Source organism: Eulemur rufifrons, chromosome 3 (assembly GCF_041146395.1).
Source record: "Eulemur rufifrons isolate Redbay chromosome 3, OSU_ERuf_1, whole genome shotgun sequence".
Taxonomy (NCBI): domain Eukaryota; kingdom Metazoa; phylum Chordata; class Mammalia; order Primates; family Lemuridae; genus Eulemur; species Eulemur rufifrons.
Window position 1 is genome coordinate 48,981,006 of NC_090985.1, and position 21,350 is coordinate 49,002,355.

General features: G+C 32.9%; 1 protein-coding gene across 3 annotated transcripts in view; it reads left to right on the plus strand.

Annotated features, from left to right (window-relative positions):
* Positions 1-21,350, plus strand: part of CSMD3 (CUB and Sushi multiple domains 3) — a 1,111,380-nt gene that overhangs the window by 133,045 nt on the left and 956,985 nt on the right. For all 3 annotated transcript variants that reach the window (XM_069466068.1, XM_069466069.1, XM_069466070.1), the window contains exon 2: positions 1,539-1,761. In XM_069466068.1, the coding sequence (XP_069322169.1) occupies positions 1,539-1,761 (223 nt within the window). The remainder of the gene's footprint in view (positions 1-1,538; positions 1,762-21,350) is intronic.

Genomic DNA, 21,350 nt, shown 5'->3' on the forward strand with positions numbered 1-21,350 from the left:
ACTACAGGCATGAACCACCATGCCCGGCTAATTTTTTTCTATATATTTTTAGCTGTCCAGCTAATTTCTTTCTATTTTTTTAGTAGAGATGGAGTCTCACTCATGCTCAGGCTGGTCTCGAACTCTTGAGCTCAAACGATCCACTCGCCTTGTCCTCCCAGGATGCCAGGATTACAGGCATGAGCTACTTTGCTTGGCCCTCAATCCATCTTGAATTGATTTTTATATATGATGAAAGAGCACCAGTGACCAGATTCTAGGGCACATTAGTTTCTCAGTTCTTGTTGTGAGAGTCTGTCCCCTGCTCAAGCATAGTTGCCCAACTCGCAGTCTGATTCTCTCTAACACTAAAGACTGGTGCCAGTGTTTGTCCCCAGGACCATGCACAGCTCGTTAAGAGCTAAGATTAAGAATGGCATCTTATTGTAGCTTCCTAGATATGAGGGAGTGGATGGGACACTGCCCAGAGCAGTTCCTTCTCACAGTCTCCTGTCTACTTCCTAAGTTAGATTCAGCGTTTGGGAGGGTCAAGGTGCTCTTCCGTGGCCTGAATTGTATGGTTCCCCAGTAGGAAAGTGGACCACAGCAAGACAAGTCATTCACCCTCTGCCATACTGCATCTTCACCCCCAGTTTTCAGCTGGTTCCAGCTATGTGTGCTTCCTGTTTTCCTTCTCCTTCCCATAATTTCGAGTTTCCTTTTGCTTTTTTGTTGAATTCCAGTGCTCCCTCTTGGATAATATTTTCAAAGCGCGATTGTCTACATAATATTTTGGTTCTTCAAAGTGGGTGAAGTGTGCTGGAAATGCTTTTACTTAGCCATCTTGGGAAAAAAAAATCTCCAAGAGTTCTTAAGATTGCTGCTGTCAGTTGCTCAGGATCCATATATTCAATATATTTCCCCCTCAATATTAGGATTCACTCTGATGTGGTTGATTTAGGATTGTGCCCATCCTGAACCAAGCATTTTAATCAAAGGGAGGTGAATTACACAAAAAAAATCTCTTCCCTGTAATCGGGGTGAGACAGATTTCCCTAAAACACATGGGTTACATGGTAGATACGGGGATATGCCAAAAGGTTATCATGTGTTTCCAAGAAAAAGTAAATTTCTTGAGACCTTAAATGGGGACTAAGCTAATTAAAAGTTTAGTGTTGTTTATGAGTTTACACAATTTAATTGGAAACTACTTGAGGAAAGATATCATGTTCTAGTATTACATTTATTTGTCTGCTGGAACAGGTAATGGATAATGAAGTGAATGTATGTGCATGATTTTTATCATCAACTGGTTTATAATTATTAATCTCAATATTTATGATAAATGATAACTCTTTTAGTGTTTTACTTATATTTTACATATATATATGCACATATATACTCACATATATTTGTATAACCCAGATCTTCAATTGTAATTTACAAAATTATTATTCACATTGGTTTTGTAAAAAAAAAATAGACTTTCAAAATAATGTCTCCTGAACTGTTCTTGTTTTATATAATATTAATGTCTGTTTATTTGTCTTTTGTTGCAGGATTTATTTATACATGTGGTGGAACTTTAAAAGGACTTAATGGCACTATAGAAAGCCCTGGTTTTCCATATGGATATCCAAATGGTGCAAATTGTACATGGGTAATAATAGCAGAAGAACGAAATAGAATACAAATTGTTTTTCAGTCATTTGCTCTAGAAGAAGAATACGACTACTTATCCTTATATGATGGACATCCTCATCCTACAAACTTTAGGACAAGGTCAGTGTATTTTGAATGGAAGACTGGAGGGAACTATTTTATGGGTAAAATTAGTTTATTTGACAACTGGACATTTTGGAGGCAATTATAATAAAGTTGTATTCATTTTAATTAGTACTTATTTGGAAATATATCCCATAAATAAATTAGTTCAGTACCTCTGACTTCATAATACTAGTATATTAATACTATCTCTCAAAAAGGTGAATGTAAATTTAATTGTGACCTCTTTATAGTGGTCAGTATATCTTTATAGTGGTTAAAGGTATTTTGTTTTCAAAAATAATTATCTTATGATTTCATTCATTATGGGCATAACTTTTGGAAAAGTAAAACCATAACATACCATATAATGTGTCTTTCAGTGGCATGTATACAATTTTAATATGTAGCAATAAGCAAAAAACACTTTAAAATCAAAATCAATATGATATTGGAATACATTAAATTTAGATAATGTGTATAGTTTATAACATCTAAACATGTGAACACTACATCCTTTTATTTCACAAACTGGGGCATTCATATTCTATATCTATATTAAAAAGTATTTATTTTTAAGCAAATTGATGAAACAGATGTAAAAATTAGTTGGCACCCTGACTGTTATTAAAGTGATTCTTCACAATTTTCTCTTGGACAATAGTTTACCTAAAAATGTGAAGTATTTTTGCTGTCTTACCAAAAACTGTTTTAAAAATTGTCAATTAACTATAATTCAACTAAAAAATTTAAAATTCTAGTTATTGCTTATTTCATTTAGTCCCAGAGTTATACCAGAGCTTGTATATTTTTCTTTAATGGCAGTAAGCTTTTTTTCATTTCTAATTTAAAATATTCTAATCAGATAACATGTAGGAATTAAAGACTCTTCACATACTTGGTTATGTTTGAGTTATGGTTCTGTGATTCTTTTATTATTTCTAATAGTTAATACTGTCTTCTTGCCTTCCTAATCTATGGGAAGTAGAATTTCAATATTAACTTTTTATACTTCCATCAGTCTTCCATATTTTTGAATTGATATTTTTCCACTTTAAATAAAAATTTTATGTTTATTGTCATCCCAATTTTTGTTGTGAAAGTCATAACATAGTGGGGAAATGGTGGACTTGCAGGTAAGATTCATATTACAGTGTCAGGTTTCTTGCTTACCAGTTGTTTGAACAATCCATGACAGGCAGCTGTGCTTAAATTGGGTGATGGTAACAAAAAGGGGGATGCTATCCATCTCACTGTACTCTTCTGCAGATCTTACAAGAAATTGTGTATGAACCTGATGCATAGATATAGGTTCTACTAGAACACATTTGAATTATTTCCAGTCAGAATAGCAGCTAAAAATGCCTCAGTTGTTTTGCAAGCTCTTAGTTAGGTAAAGGTCACTAGATTGATTACAAGTGAGGTTCTATTTCTCTCTCTCTTCTGTGCGTTCATTTACTGAGCAAATCTGATTTCTTTCCTCTTTTACACCATTGAACTCCTGCAGTAATTATGCATTTCATCAATATATAGTATGGTACACACTTCTGACAGTGCTATCATTGCCCAAATCATTAAAACTCAGATGCTTTTTTGTTAATCATCATTTCCAAAATCATTAAAACTCGGATGCTCTTTTGTTACTGACACAGGGCTAAGTCAAGATAGAAAAAAAAAAAATAATACCCTGTGTGCCTGTATGCCTGCCTGCACTAGTGGGTGTATATGTTGGTGTAGACATCTGCCACACCTGTATATATCCAATCAGGTTGCAGGCCTTAAGAGAAACAGGAAGATACCTCCTAAAATTTCAAGACAGCTAAAAGAATGTGTGTATAAAAGGTGAAGTACAAAGACTTTTGCACATTTTCTTTACACCAGTAATGTATGCTATATAATTTGTCTAAATATGAAAAGAAATGAACTTCTCTTAAAATTATCTGGTAATTTATAAGTATAAATTTACTGATAGTATTGTTTTTACAAGTATCTATTCTCTCTAGATCTTCTTGAAACTGAGAGAACACATTTTTATTTTACCTCTGCCATTGCTTTAAAAAATTGAAATCTCTGGGAAGCTAAAAGACTTTGTGAGATTTAGAAAATTAATTTATTGTTCTCATTCTTTCTTTTCTAATCTGTAAATTGTGAATAGTAGTACTTAATTTACAGAGATTATGTGAGGATTACAATGTAATTAAAGCTCAATAATTCAAAACTTAGCATTTGTTGAGTGATTCCTCTGCACTTGACACTGTATTAAGTATTTTGTATTCATTATAGTATTTTAGTTCTCCTCTATCCAATGTGAAATAATTACTATTTGTATCATTATCATTTTACAACTGGAAAAATGAGGCTCAAATTAGTTGCCCAAGTAACGCTGTTGAAAGTAGCAAGAGGCAGAACCATCTTTGCAACCCAGATTTGTCTCCGTTCTGATCTTAAGCTCTTCAATATGTATAGTTCTAGTTATTTATATATAATCTCTAAGGTTTATGCATTGCTATATAAAACCTATTTTTGACAATATTTGGTAAAATTTGATGGATAGATACTTTCAAACATGTATAATATATAGATATAAATAGAAAGATACAAATAGAAAGATACAAATTTATTCTTAGTGTTTATTTTATAAACTATACTCTAACACATTCTATAGGACTTTGCTCTCAGTGAATGTTTAATGTACCTATTGAACTTTATGCTTTAAGAAGTACTGTTGCAAATGTTACAGATGATTTTAGCTAGCACTACTGGGAAAAAAAAATCAATATGTAACCTACAGCCCCTTCCAAACTGTGTTTATATACAAAATCTGCTGTTTGATTAGAAGTCAAAAATGCTTCTGGCAGAGTTTAATTCATATTTGTGTCTGGCTGTTTGACTCACTGTTTTCTTGGTTTGTTTCTCTCAATTTGGATCATATTCTCACTTAATGCATGTCCTTATGGTGTGTTTGCTGTTCTGTTTCTTCCAGGAATTGATACTTATATTTTATTATTTTTTTGAGCTCCACTTATTTTTTAAAAAAAAATGATTTTCTGTCCTTGCCATGCAATAATGCAGAAAAAATAGTTTATGGTCCTTATCATTCTTACTTCTATAGATAGACATATTGGGATTTGTAATCACAATTTCATATTTTTAAAACTATTCTCTTAAACTTCAATTATTGATAATCCTACTTGTTTTCCTATAAATTTATTTATTTATTAAATGAAAACTGAAATTGGTAGTTGAATGTGATAGTTGTAACAAGGCACTGTTAGAGAATTCCTTTCTTAGTTATAACTTTAGCTTAGAGCAAATGCTGATACACTTAAAACACTTTGCTTGTTCTGATGTGTAAAAGTTATTCTAAGCTTTGTTTACCTTATTTATGTTAATATTATATTTTCTTAATAAGAAAATTGTATAAAAAAGTAAAAAAAAATTAAAAATCACCTATAATTTCATTAGGTAGAGACAGACATAGTCACATAGTTAAGATCATTCTATATATGCTATTCTGGATCCATGCTTAATCTCTCTACATTATAGAATACATCTGTGGTCCCGAATCCCCAGGCTGCAGAACAGTACTGGTCAGTGGCCTGTTATGAACCAAGCCGCACAGAAGGAGGCAAGCAGTGGGCAAGCCAGTGAAGCTTCATTTGTATTTATAGCCACTTACAAAGAGTTCTACTTAAATTATGGGTTCATTGCAACAGATGATTCACATTCTCTATGCCTTGTATCATGGCCTGAGCTCTGCCTCCTGTCAGATCAGCAGCCGCATTAGATTCTCATAGGATCATGAACCTTGCTGTTAACTGCACACACAAGGGATCTAGGTTGTGCGCTCCTTACGAGAATCTAATGCCTGGATGATCTGAGGTGGAGCTGAGGCTGTGATGCTAGTGCTGGGGAGTGCCTGCAAATACCGATTATCATTAGCAGATGGGTTTGACTATACAGAGACCTTAATAAATCAATTGCTTGCAGTCTCATATCAAAACCCTAACAGTGAGTGGCAAATGACATTTAAGCTGCATGTGGTGGCAGGCTTTATAGTGGCCAGTGAGTTGATGTACTTCAATTGTACAGATGCATCTGGTGGCAGGCTTTAAGTCAGAATCTGACACTTATTTTAGTCTGCGCATGGCCTGCCCATTATTTTACTTACCACTTACACCTGTGCCTCTTTCCCATACCGTGCACTTGTCTCAGTCACAGTTTTGATGAGCCCACAAGCTAACCCTAGCAAAAATGAGTAAAAAACAAACATCACTGGAGAGCTTCTTTGAAAGGGGGGAAAACTCAATGATGAGACAGCAGAAGACTCTAAGACTGCCAACAAAATGAAAGCTGCATTTAAAAGAAAATATCAAGAGTCCTACTTAAATTATGGGTTCATTGCAACAGGTGATTCACATTCTCCGAGCCCACTTTGTATAATATGTGGTGGTGACTGGCTATCCAATGAAGCAGTGAAACCTTCAAAACTGGAGACCAAACAACTTCATTTGCATTAAAAGACAATACTTTGGAATTTTTCAAAAGAAAAAAATGTGAAACGAAAAAACAGAAGCAATTATTGAAGGTTACCACTTTGTCAAATGTGTCTGCACTGAAAGCATCATTCTTAGTGGCTAACTGCATTGTTAAAGCTAAGAAGCCCTTTACTACTGGTGAAGAGTTGATCCTGCCTGCTGCTAAGGACATTTGCCATGAACTTTTAGGAGGCTATAGTTCAAAAAGTGGCACATATTCCTCTTTTGGCAAGCAGCAAATTGATGAAACAGCAGAGGATATTGAGGCATAATTGTTAGAGAGGATTAATGAGTCACTATGGTACACAATCCAGGTTGACGATGAGCCTACTGATGTAGAAAACAAGGCAACAATGCTTGTTTTTGTGGGATATACTTTTCAAGAGGATGTTCATGAGGATATGTTATGTGCACTTTTGTTGCCAACCAACACCACAGCTGTAGAACTATTCAAGTCTTTGAATGATTACATCTGAAGAAAACTGAATTGGTCATTTTTGTTGGTATGTGCATGGATGGAGTGGCTGCCAAGACTGGACAGCTTTCTGGTTTAACTACTCAGGTCAAGGACATCGCTTCTGAATGTGAGCATATGCACTGTGTCATCCATAGAGAGATGCTGGCTAGCCAAAAAAATGTCACCTGAACTAAACAACATTTTGCAGGATATGATTAAACTTATCAACCACATTAAAGTACATGTCCTTAACTCACATCTGTTAGCACAGCTCTGTAAGGAGATGGATCCAGAGAACACAAATCTCTTATACACAGAAGAGATTTGGATGGCTTTTTAAGGATAGATCGCTGGTCAGAGTTTTTGAGTTATGAGAGCTGCTCCAGAGATTTCTTTTAGAAAAACAGTCACCACTGGCAGCACATTTCAGTGACACAGAATGGGTTGCAAAACTTGCTTACTTGGATGACATAGTCAACCTGCTCAATGAACTCAATCTGCCATTTCAGGGGGGAAAAACAAGTGTGTTCAAGTTGGCAGATAAAGTGGCTGCATTCCAAGCCAAACTGAAATTATGGGGGTGAAGAGTGAACATTGGGATTTTTGACATGTTTCAAATATTAGCAGAGATTTTGAAAGAGACTGAAACAGGGCCTTCTTTCTCCCAGTTGGAGTGTGATCACCTATCTCAACTTTCAAAAGAGTTTGAGTATCACTTCTCAACCACAAAAGATTCCCAAATTGAGAAAGAATGGAACTGTGACCCATTTGTAAATAAGCCAGGTGAATCGACTTTGCCTGTCCTGGAAGAGGATCAACTTCTTGAGATCACAAATGATGGTGGCCTTAAAAGTATGTTTGAGACAACTTCAAATCTCCATATGTTCTGGATTCAAGTCAAGGCAGAATATCCTGAGATTGCCACAAAAGCACTGAAAAGACTGCTTCCATTTCCAACATCCTATCTTTGTGAAGCAGGGTTTTCTGCAGTGACAGCAACAAAAACGAGATTACGGAGTAGACTGGACATAAGCAACACACTTTGGGTGTCACTGTCTCCCATCACTCCCAGATGAGACCCATCTAGCTACAGGAAAACAAGCTCAGTAATCCCACTGATTCTACATTATGGTGAGTTGTATAATTATTTCATTATATATTGCAATGTAATAATAATAGAAATAAAGTGCACAATAAATGTAATTCACTTGAATCATTCCAAAACCATCCCACCTCCTGTCCATGGAAAAATTGTTTTCCATGAAACTGGTCACTGGTGCCAAAAAGGTTGGGGAGCACTGGTATACATATTTTACATGTGATTAGAATTTTTGTAGGCATCAATTTATTTGATACACACATTTAATTCCAAGGATGTATGATAATTAATTTAATTTTCTAAGAAATTTTTCACCCATAATTAATTCAGGTATAAACATCTTTATGAATATATATTTCTATATTTTAGATTAGTTTCTTAGAAGCAGAATGGATAGATCAGAAGCAAATAATATTGTTCATATTACTAATAATAATATGCCTTCCAAAAGCTTACATCAATGAATATTACTATAAGTAAAAAACTATACTTCATTTCTTTGTTTTACCAGGCTTATTAACATCTTTTATCCCTTTATTCTTAATTAATTTGATTATTTTATTTATGTATGTCTGATTAGTATAGCTATCTAACATCTTCCCATGTTTGATAAACACTCTTATTTTCTTCTGCAAATTCATTGCTGTTTTTTGGTCTACATACTGGTATTTTTCTCGATATATATAAATTATAAAATTTAAATATGTAAACATTTGTTCTTTTATGTAACAAAAATATCCCCCAGCTTATTGGTTGCCTGCTAAATATTAGCTATTCTTTTCTGCACAAATAAATGAAGAATTTTAAAATTTATATGTAATGACATACACTGTACATTTATTTAAAGAGTCTTTTATCTTCTTAAATTTTAGAAAGTCATCAACCCAGTGAATTAAAAATTCACTTTTTATTTTTTTTTATTTTTTTACATGTAAACTTTAATACATTTGAAAATTTACAAAATAATTTTTAAAATCTTTTTTCTCAAGGTAGAAGATAATGATCATTTTTGAAAATCCATGGAAGCAGTGCAGTTATTTTTAAAAAGAGCTGACAAAAAAAATTTATTTGGTGTGTCTCCTGACATGTTTCTGTAATTTCCTCATTCCCATTTGGATATGGCATATCATTTAGGATGTTTGGCTGTAATAAAAACCCTGACTCACAGCAGCTTACGCAAAAATGGATTTGTTTTTCTTACATAACAAGAAGTCCATTATTATGAAATTGGTCAGGAAAGCAAAAGCTTTCCCAAAAGTCTTTGGAAAGATGCTTCTCCCACATTACTGTCCAGAACAGACTCACATCACCACTCCTTGGTGAAAAGTATTCTATAATAAGAGCATTTCATTTTTTATCTTAATTGTAGAAAATAGCAGGGAGAAGGCTAAGGGGCCAGTCACTTGACAAAATCTATCACAGTATCCAAATATTTCTATCTACACTTTTTTTTTCCTGTTAAAATTCAAAGTTGGGTTTTAAGAATGCTTAATCTTCTAAATAAATTATTTTTAAAGTTGTAATTGAAAAAGAGGAAGTGAGTTTCACAAGGTCATAGTCATAGTGCAGTAACAGCTACAATATAAACTTTATCTTCTTGAATTATATAAATGTCCATGAATTAGTAATGTTAAAAGTAAAAAGAAAGATAGATAAAGATATAAAAAATAAGTGTAAGTATAAACATAAAAAATTTTGAGAGATATAGACAATAATAAATAATAAAACACTTGCTATACAGAAATCAGAAGCTAGTTGAGGTGAGAGAGTTTGCAATTTTAAAAATGATGGTCAGGGCCAAGTTAACATAGAACCAGAGGCAGCTGGATAGACATGATGGAGATGAGAGATATCCAAGTGAAAGGAAAAACTAGTGCAAAGATCCTAATTCTGGAGCATGCATGTGAAAATGAGTAAGCAATGAAGCCAGATAAGCGGTGGAATAGGGAAAGATCATCTAAGGTCTGGTAGACCATTATAAAGACTATGAATTTTTATAAATGAATTAGAAAGCTATCAGAGGGTTTCGAGCAGAGATGTGATATAACTTGGGGCACTACCAAGAGTCCACTTTGTACACTGCACAAAGTTGCCAAGCCTAGAGTTAAGCATCCCAGCTTGTGCTAGTTTAGCTAAGTTTGTGCCCCAGAGTACGGTATCAGTCTGGGGAACAAGAGTTTTTTTTCTATACCTTCCTTCACAAGAGGGGGGTCTTTTTCAATTTCTCCCAGCAGTGGGTCACATTTTTCTAATTCTTATAATGCATGACCCTGCTATGTCTTAAAATCTCAAAGCATCATGCTAAGCTGCTTAGTAGAGAATAGATTGTCAGCTACTCTAGTAAAAAGCTGCTATTTATTAATATAGTTAATCCTGTGAGAGAAGTAGACATGGGGCAGATACTGAGCGTGACATAATATGTAATACCATTATATACAATTCTATTTATTATATTGTCTTAAAATATTTCTCTATTTTAAGAAAAAGTTATTTTATAGAAAAATATCAAGTATTTATTTTTAAAGGCAGTAGAGAAAAAAAATTTAAAAAATTGAGGAAATTGAAATAACTAACATACTATAACTTGTCAAAAATATATTGAGAGATATTCTCTAATATTTTCTTCTGAAGCTATAGAGTGTTAACCTGTATATTTAGATTTATAATTCTTCTAGAAGAAGAATTCTTCTAGAAGGTGGGAAGGAGTCTAGATTCATTTTGTTCCATTGTATATTAAAGTGAAGAAGAATTAACATGGTGTATGTTTTAAGGAATCCTACAAATGACAACTCAATAAATTATGTGTCCCAGCTGGCTGCCTTTAAACACAATTACAATTAAGCATGTTTCAAGTACGTTTTAAAAAATGACTACTTGATCAACTAAGTTTTTCTAGAAAAAGCTCTGTCCTTTTATTAACCTTATTTCTACAATAAAATTACTCTTTCTACTTTGTGGGTTTTTTTTTTTTTCACTTAGTGACTTTCCAAAATGTGTTTAAACTTTGTTTGTCACAGTCTTAGAATATGCTTCATTACCACAGCTAAATTCTCTTAACTTTATTTATCTCTTAATGTTTTTCTCAATACTGTGAGGGATATAAAAGATGTCATATGTTCTGTCACAATTCTTATTTATTATACAAACTTACTGGATTTTTGACATGACCATAGAATTCACAAGCCTAAGGGACATAATCAAGAAACAATAATTTGAATGAATAAGCAACAACCTGTATCTTGAATTCCCACTTGTAATTAGATCATTTTTTAACGGTTTATTATTGACACATAAAAGGTAAATCTTTTCTCTTTCAGAAAATGTTGGCAGTGTCCCCATAAATGTTCTTGAGCAGCCACTATAGCTCTTTTCTCACATGAATAATCTTTCCTCTCTCCTTTGCTCCCTGAATTTTCAAACAACTTCCTAATACTCATGATAAAAATCTATTTTCTTTATACTTGAAGCTCCTTTCAATGTTACACAATAATCTATCTCCTTTCCTATAGATATAACATTGAGGTGGAGAATTGCTTTCCTATAAAAATTATTAGAAAATATCTACATGACTTGATAATAGAAACAAATGACTGTGGGATATACATATTTTATGTCAGTGCACTCTAATGATTTAACTATACTTGATGACATTGTCTCTCATGTCCCTATCTCCAGGCTTTCACAAAGGTTAGATTGAGAATGATATAACTCAATCCAAAATCTGACTCTGAAGATTTCCCCATTCCAGAGTTGGAACCAACCCTTGTATCCTCATTATCTTGCTTATCTAATAAAATGTGTGGGAAATGAAGAGGTTCTAGTGCCTGACACAACAGGTAGAATGTTTTTGTGTGACGGTGAGTGTGCAGAATGGCATATGTGAAATTAACAACTGTTTGCTCAATAAATAAGAGAAGCAATACCAGATTTTTCTTATTTATCTATAATTTTTTCTTATTTATTTATATACTTATTTATTTATTATTTCAGCATATTACAAGGGTACAAATATTTAGGTTACATACATTGCCTTTGCCCCATACATTGCCTTTGCCCCACCTAAGTCAGAGCTTCAAGTGTGTCCATCCCCCCAGCAGTGCACATCACACCCATTAGGTGTGTATATACCCATCCCCTCCTACCTGCCCGACACCCGATGAATGTTAGTACCATATGTGCACATAAGTGTTTATCAGTTAATACCAATTTGACGGTGAGTACATGTGGTGCTTGTTTTTTCCATTCCTGTGGTACTTCACTTAGTAGAATGGGCTCCAGCTCTATTCAGGATAATACAAGAGGTGCTAGGTCACCATTGTTTTTTGTGGTTCAGTAGAACTCCATGGTATACATATACTACATTTTATTAATCCACTCATGTATTGATGGTCACTTGGGTTCACAATATTTATCTATAATATTAATGAGACCAACCAATTGGCAAAGTGAATTTTCTTTACTGTTGGTCCAACTATGACCTCGGTAATAGCCTTGTATAAAAAATATAGACCACTCAAAACACAGAAGTTGCATGCAGGAATGGATTTTTCTATGGAAAAGCCTGAAAAAGATGTTATATTTTGGTTAGCATCCCCGTACCCAATGCTATGATTTATAAAAGACTCATTGCATTACCATAGGGCATGCAAATGAATCAGAAAAATAGCCAATTAAAATTTTGATGCACTTAAGCAATTAACGATTCTTCTCTTTAGATATCATTATTCACTTTGGAACATTCAAATTAATGATGGGATAAATCTCAAGGACAGATGAGATTTCTAAAACTTTTTGTCAACATAAAAGGCTCTTTCAAATCTGACTAAGGCAAGGATTCAAGAGGATATACAACTATTTATTGTTTATACTAGGCATGTTGCCAAAAAGAATTGAGGTGGCTTTTAGTGAAGAAGTAGACTAAATTAAACCATTAAAACTGGGGTTAAGAGATAGATCAAAGATGATACTAAGCAAGTTTGAACATAGATTATATTTATTCAATCTTTTATAGCAAATCTTTAAAAAAGTTTACTTCCATTAGCTTGCTTTCAATAAAACAGCACTGATTTCATAAAAGCAAACTACGTATAGTGTTATAATTGACTAGAGATATTTCTTGTAAAAAGTCACTTACGCTCAATAAGCATTCATTTTCTCATCTGTAAAATGGCATAATCTAAGTGCCTACTTGATTATCTTACAGAAAGCAACTTGATGTTCTCATAAATATAAATGTTTTCAGTAATAAAAATTTCATAAAATTAATCTAAACCCCCAAATAAAAATTTTAGATAAGGCATCTCAGATTAACTCTTTATGAATCCGTTTAGATTTATTAGTATGTGGTACTCTAGGAGAAGATACAGATATTCTGTATCTGTTTAAAACTAGCATTCTCTGAATACATACTCTGTCAGGCTACCTATATACAATTGTTATAACATCATTTAAGATATTCTTCCCAATATATTCATTATGCAGGTAAGAAAATTAAATTTCAGAAATACCGGTAATTTTTTCAAGATCAAAAGATTAGGATTCAAGATATTGAAGTGTGAATGAATGTAGATAGGTTAGAGCATAGTGCATTGGTTGTAATTATTTACATTTTTCTACTATGCTATTTTTGGAGTGATGAATTATAGAATACTTAAACAAGGCAACTACAGAATCAGAAAACTTTTATTGACCACTTATTTTATAGAGTCATTTTGCTAAATCTAAATTAAAGGGTCAAGAATATTAAAGGATATAAGAAAAGAGATCACATTTATGTCAGGGTCCACTTTTTTTTTTTTGAGACAGAGTCTCGCTTTGTTGCCCAGGCTAGAGTGAGTGCCGTGGCGTCAGCCTAGCTCACAGCAACCTCAAACTCCTGAGCTCAAGGGATCCTCCTGTCTCAGCCTCCCGAGTAGCTGGGACTACAGGCATGCACCACCATGCCCAGCTAATTTTTTCTATACATATTTTTAGCTGTCCATATAATTTCTTTCTATTTTTAGTAGAGATGGGGTCTCGCTCTTGCTCAGGCTGGTCTCGAACTCCTGAGCTCAAACGATCCGCCCACCTCGGCCTCCCAGAGTGCTAGGATTACAGGCGTGAGCCACCACGCCCGGCCTGTCAGGGTCCACTTTTTAAAAAATTATCTATTTGCTCTTAAAACATGACATGCATCTGAAGGCATATTGCATCATATTTAATAAAAATAATCACTAAAAAGATAACTATTCCTTCTTAGGTGTTTCAAGTTTGATGTTATCAAGGTATCTGGAAAATACTGAGCCCATAAGGAAAAATAATCTAATTTCTAAACATAAAAATATGTTTATAAACTGGGCCACCCAGTTTGTTTTCAGAAATATTAAAGATATTTCAGTTGTATTTTTAAATATTTTAAGGGTAAAAAATGACAATTAAATATGAATTAAAAATTCTTTCTTAAAAATTGTTAATATATTATGATTTTATTGAAGGCTATATACTAATTTGGGTTAAAGGTTGGAAAGATAAAACAAATTAATTAGAATTCAGGAAACAATAATTTTTTAAATAATTGTTCTCACTAAATGTAGATTTAAAAGTACTAAATTAATCTTGGAAAATAGAAAGGTTCATAAAATATTACACACATATACACCAAATATATAAGGGCTTTGCAAAATCAGTACCAAATTAGTGATTAAATATTTTTATCCTCAACCTATATTAAAATCAGTTAATTGTATTTGTAGTATATGTTTGTTTTAAAAATTGCTTTTCTAGGGCATCAAAAAGTGAAAATAAAATGTCATAATCCTGTTATATCTGTTAGACTTTGTATGATGGATATAACTAAATAGTGTAGAATATGGACTCTTGCCACAGTAACTATTTATGTATTAGTGGTAATTAAAAAACATTATGAACTAAGCTCATTTCATTCATTTTTAAGATAATGTTGTCTATGTCTCTATTTTTGTACTAGTATCATGCTGTTTTGGTTACTATAGCTTTGTTGGAGTATAGCTTAAAGTCTGGCAAAGTAATGCCTCCAGATTTGTTCCTTTTGCTTAAGATTGTTTTGGTTATTCAGGCTCTTTTCTGGTTCCAAATGAAATGCAGAATTATTTTTTCTAGATCTGCAAAAAATGACTTTGATATTTTGAAGGGGATTGCATTGAATCTGTAAATCACTTTAGTTAGTATTTTAACAATGTTGATTCTACAGATCCACGAGCAGGGTATTTTTTTCCATTTGTTTGTGTTGTCTGTGATTTCTCTTCTCAGTGTTTCATAGTTCTCTTTATAGAGATCTTTCACTTCCTTGGCTAAGTATATTTCTAGGAATTATATTTTCTTTGTAGCAATTATGAATGGTATTGAGCCTTTGATTTGACTCTCAGGTTGACTGTTATTGATGTATAGGAATGCTACTTACTTGTGTACATTAATTTTGTAACCTGAGAATTTGCTGAATTTAATTAGTAATTCCAGGAGTCTATTGGTAGAATCATTAGGGTTTTCTAGATATGAGAACATATCATCTGCAAACAGTAATAGTTTGACCTCCTCTTTCCCAATTTGGATATCCTTAATTTCTTTCTCTTGCCTGATTGCTCTGACTAGGACTTCCAACACTATGTTGAATATATGTAGTGACAGTGGCCACCCTTGTCTTGTTCCAGTTCTTAGTAGGAATGGTTTCAACTTTCCCCCACTCAGTATGACATTGGCTGTGGGTCTGTTATACTGTCATCTGATCCTTGACAAAGTGGACAGCAATATACACTGGGGAAAATAATCCCTATTCAACAAATGGTGCTGGGAAAGTTGGATAGCCCATGTAGAAGATTGAAACAGGATCCATATCTCTCACCACTCACAAAAAATAATTCAAGATGGATAACAGACTTAAATGTAAGACATGAAACCACAGGAATTCTAGAAGAAAATGTTGGAAAAACTCTTCTAGATATCAGCCTATGTAAAGAATTTATGAAGAAGACCCCAAGGGTAATCACAGCAACATCATAAATAAATAAATGGGACTTGATTAAATTAAAAAGCTTCTGCACAGCAAAGAAAATAATCAATAGAGCAAAGAGATAGCATACAGAATGGGAGAAAATATCCACATGCTATACATCTCATAAGAGGCTAATAACCAGAATCTACAAAGAACTCAAGCAAATCAGCAAGAAAAAAAAATCAAACAATCCCATTAAAAAGTGGGCAAAAGATGTGAACAAAAGATTTTCAAAAGAAGATAGACTAATTACCAATAAGCATATGAAAAAATGCTCAATGTCACGAATCATCAAGGAAATGCAAATCAAAAGCACAATGAGATATCACCTAACTCCAATGAGAATGGCTTTATGAAAAGTCCCAAAACAATAGATGCTGACATGGATGTGGAGGGGAAGGAACACTTAAATACTGTTGGTGGGACTGCAAGTTAGTGCAACTCTATGGAAAATAGTATGGGGATTTCTCAAAGAACTAATAGTAGACCTACCATTTGATCCAGCAATCCCACCTCTGGGTATTTACCCAAAGGAAAAAAAGTCATTTTATCAAAAAGACACTTGCACTCGAATGTGTATAGTAGCATAATTCACAATCACAAAGATGTGGAATCAACCCAAGTACCCATCAGTTCATGAGTGGATTAATAAAATTTGACATATGTATATCATGGAGTACTACTCAGCCATAAAAAATTAATTAATACCTTTTGCAACAATCTGGATGGAACTGGAGACCAACCTAAGTGAAGTATCACAAGAATGGAAAAGCAAACACCACATGTACTCGCTATTAAATTGGAACTATCCGATCAGCACTCTTGTGTACAAATGGAAGTAAAACTCAACAGAAATCATAAAGGTGGGGGGCAGGAGGGAATGGATGAAATCATACCTAATGGGTACAATGTACATTATCTGGGTGATGGACACACTTATAACTTTGATTTAAGCAGTACAAAAGCAATCCATGTAACCAAAACACTTGTACCCCCATATTATTCTGAAATAAATAAATAATATATATAATGTCTAATTACAAAAGTCAAATTATTTTGGGGTGAAATGTGATCATTAGAAAATACTCAACCAAAGAAAAAGTAATATATAAAACAACCCATTGCCATATCATATATATTGGAATACTAGTATTAACTATCAATTCACATTAACACATAAATTTTCTATAATCTCTTTTCATATGTTTTAAATATATTTTATGCATGATGATATATGATTATATGTCATATAATATGTACTATATAATATGTATATTTTGTTCCTTCCTTCTCCAATCCCTTACCTCACTCTGACTTCACCTCACCAGTAACAAGCATCCCCATGTTGTGGCCATAATTTCTTTATTTTTTTCAAACTATATTTTAATCATACATGAATGTACCCCTAAGAAACATAATGTTTAATTTTCCTAATTTGTATGATTTATATTAATAAAATACATGCCATCTTGTTTACTACCCTGGGACTTGCTTTTTTGACTTAACACTATGTTTCTAAGAGTCTTCCATATTGTAGCTTATTGCTGTAGTTTATTCACTTTCATTCATTTTTTAATTTAATCTTATGCATTTACCACACTTCAACCATGAATATAATGCACTTTACCTATTTTTTAACACATAGACATTTGTATTGTTTTCAGTTTTGCTATTAAGCATAATATTAATACAAATACATTTGTATATATTTTCTGGTATACAGTGTAAGGAATCTCAGAGTGGAAGGTCTGGTTCAGTGGACACACAGGATGCAATTATTTAAATTTATTGAAATCTGCATAATGTTACCTGCTTTCCCAGGTATGAGGCAGAGGTCACAGAGGTAAGAAGAAACCAAATGAGCAAGGTATCCTTGGAGTAAAGTGAGAAAAGTAGAAGGAGGTAAAACGAGCACCTATGAATGCTGCCACCAAACCTTCCCCAAATTCAATGCAATTTGAGCATTGCCCACTGAATGACCAACAGGAAGGTCATTTGAAACTTTTAAGTTGTTTTTCCAGCAGTGTAAGGGGCAAAGGTCTGCTGCAGATGGGTTCAGGCCAGAGTAGGAGGAAACAAATTGGTAACTTTGAATATAGATCATTGTTAAAAGAACTTTTGATGTAAGGCTAACACAAATAGGATATAATTTAGAGGGAAATGTGGGAATGACAGAAGTCATTTTAGTTAAATGTATATTTATTTATGTATATTAATTTGATGGGAGATACGAATAATGGCTTGAAATTTTATTTTGTAATGTATTTCTATATCATAGTACATTTGTAAAGGCAAACATAGTGTAACATTTTATAGCCAGGCAATATTTTCCCATATTCACTAACATTCTGGATTTTTCAGTCATTTCTTCTCCAATTAAAGGCTCAATACATTCATGATATGCCTTCAAAGTTATTGCAAACAAAAAATATGCTTTACCAAATGCTGTGTCTCTGATTAGATTTCTAGTCTGTGATATCTGTTTTCTCAACACCCATTATCTCATTGCTAAGCCAGTGCAACACAATTTATGCTTTTGTTACGGCAACGTAACACTTAGCTATGTAACACATAGCTATTTCACAAATATTTTTCAAATAAGCAGGTGGCAAAAAAAGAAAAGAAAAGAATGCTAGCTTTATCATGATGTTAATTATTAAAAAATATAAAATATTCTAGATTAAAAATAAGATTTTAACAAAAATGCAGAACAAATCCATGAGTCATATCTGAGACAGTCAATTGAATCTCCAGTGGTCATTGTGTGTCTCTCACCACACAGGTGCATCTTCCCAAAGTGTGCATGCTCAATATGCTTTTGCTAATGTTTTTAGCAGCACTAATTGGTTCAATGCACTTGTGAGCCAGAAGTTCATGTGAATTCTTTTCCATATGAAATAATTATTTTTCTGCCTCTGACAGACTACAATACATCAATTAATATGCATTCAAAAAGAAAATATTCAGAGAAAAAAATGTTCTTTTCACTCTTATTTCCCTTTGACAAATATAAAATATCTGTGAACATAACATTTTGATATAGGCATTATGTGCAGACAGCTCACCCAAGGGTTTCTCCTTCTTACCTTTTTGTTCCTCAGTCTCTACTGTCTACTCTCATTTCTGAAAGCTGCCTCCATAGCCAGACCTAGAACTCTGATTTGTGCATTTTTCAACTCTTCTCTCTCATTTGGATTTTGTCAAACATGTAACTTAGTCTTTCTAAGCTATCCTCTATCAGCGTCTACGTTACTTAGTTGACACCTCCAAGGAGGTGCTGACACAAAGACTTCATCTATTCTTTTGATGTTTTCTTCTCCTGCCCTTGATGATTAGAAAATCTTAAAATAATAGGGGTATTGCTTTAGATGGTGAGTGCCTACTCTATTCTTGCTTAATTCATAATAGATGCTCAATAAAATATTTGTTAATGAAAAGTTTAAAAGCAATTTTTTATTATGAAATGGATTTAATGAGGTTATCTGTTTCTTCTTCTTGATTTACTTCAGGTTAATATGAAAATAAAATGTTAAGACCAGTGTGGGCAACATAGGAAGATCACATCTCTACAAAAAAATGAAAAATTGGCCAGGACTGGTGGCTCACACCTAATAGTCCCAATTATTCTATTTTAAACTTTCATACTTTTTCAAGCTACTAAATTGTCTATTTCTAGTATTTTTAATTTTATTTTACATAATTCTTTTTGATCTGCCTTTAGGCAATTTATTTGTTTATTTATTTTTTGAACAGCATTTTGTATTAATGTCATTTGATGGGAAGGCATTTTGTTCTTCCAGTACTTAATTCCAAATGTCTCTCTTTTCATCTTAATCCTATATTTAAATTTTGATGGTAATAACGTTAAGTTAGTAGAAAAAACATGTATTTTGAAATCAGAAAAAAACCTCTGTTGAATTCTAATTCTTCCACTAAATAAATAGGAGACAGTGAGCAAACCACTTAACCTCTCTAAGCTTTATGGAGAATGAAAATATAAAAAGGCTATCTTTAAGTGCTTTGTGAAATAAATGTGTAAAACATCAATTAGTACATGGCACACACAAATATGTTTTACATAATCAAGTCTGATAATTTTGAAATCTAGGCTTCTGTGACTCTGCATTAATAATTATGATATTATTATTCAGCACATCATTTTTCTCCTTAAGTCTGTAATCAGGGTTGTCCTTTATTAAGGTGAATGCCAATCACACTTTAACTCAGATACCTTTTTCAGTCAAAATTCTTAAAATAATAGTCAATATGGGTTTTCTATATTTCTTCTTTTCCTGTTTCTGTTAGTAATCATTAAATTTGATTTTTCAGCTCACTGAAGTTACTCAGAACAAGGTGATCTTCTAATTGCCAGATCTACAGATTAGTTTGAAGCACTCACACTAACTTGCAATGTCAGAATAATGTGGATAAATTGGTCAACTCAATAAAAATTTAGCAAAACTAATTGAGAGTCCTCACAGAAGAGCAAAAAGAAAATGGCCTTACTTTTTGACTTTGCAGTTTACGATGTGGCTTTTAGAAAGTAATTGCTCTTGTTAGGCCTTTGGTTTCTTCATTTTCAAAATGGAATAATAAAAATAAAGTCATATATAGTCATTTAGATTATGGGGCATAATGAGATAATGTATGTTAAATACTTGATTCATAGAAAGAACTTAATTGGTAGCATTTAACATTATTTCATTAATTGAAATAGTTCTGATGATTTAATATAAAAACAGCCAAACAATCATTTTGTTGAGGTCAATATTTTAATTTTGAAAGCATGGTTAAATTTGTGATTCAAAATGGTGTGATTAACTTTGTTATTTACAATTAAATTAATCCTTTCATGTGCATGTAATAATATAATATTTAATTTAATATATTATAGCAACAAGATATATCTAACAGCTCAGAAAGTATAGTTAGCTCTGAGGTAAAACATTATTAGAAATTAATTTAGGACTATATAGACATAAATTTAGTTTCAATGTAAATAGTTTATAATATGGGAATGTTTTTTAAAACAAAAAATAATACTAAAACAGTGATCTGATTTTATGATCAACAAGATAATGCTCACTTAACTGTAACTGAGAGTAACCTATTAGTTACTGAGAGTAATGAGTATTTGTCTATTAATTTCATTTCTTATATATTTTTCTTCATACATCTTTTGTGGAACATAAATGAGAAAATCATTTTCTACCTATGAAAAGTCACCTCCCTTAATTTCTGTGTTTCAGAATACAACTGGAAAAACAAATAGATGGAATTTAATACAGGGTATTAGCTATGAACGAATCAAAGAGATGGAATCAGATAGAAAGGAAAGGAGTAACCCAGAAGTTATTTACCACAGAAAGAAAATATGGCTAGAGGAAAAGAGAAAGGGATTGGAGTTTCCAGAGTACGGAATACACTGACTGCTGTTCTAGTGAGGATGTAGCACCATGCTGCTACTGTGGAGGAGAATGGCACTTGTACACATTGAAGCCATGGCAG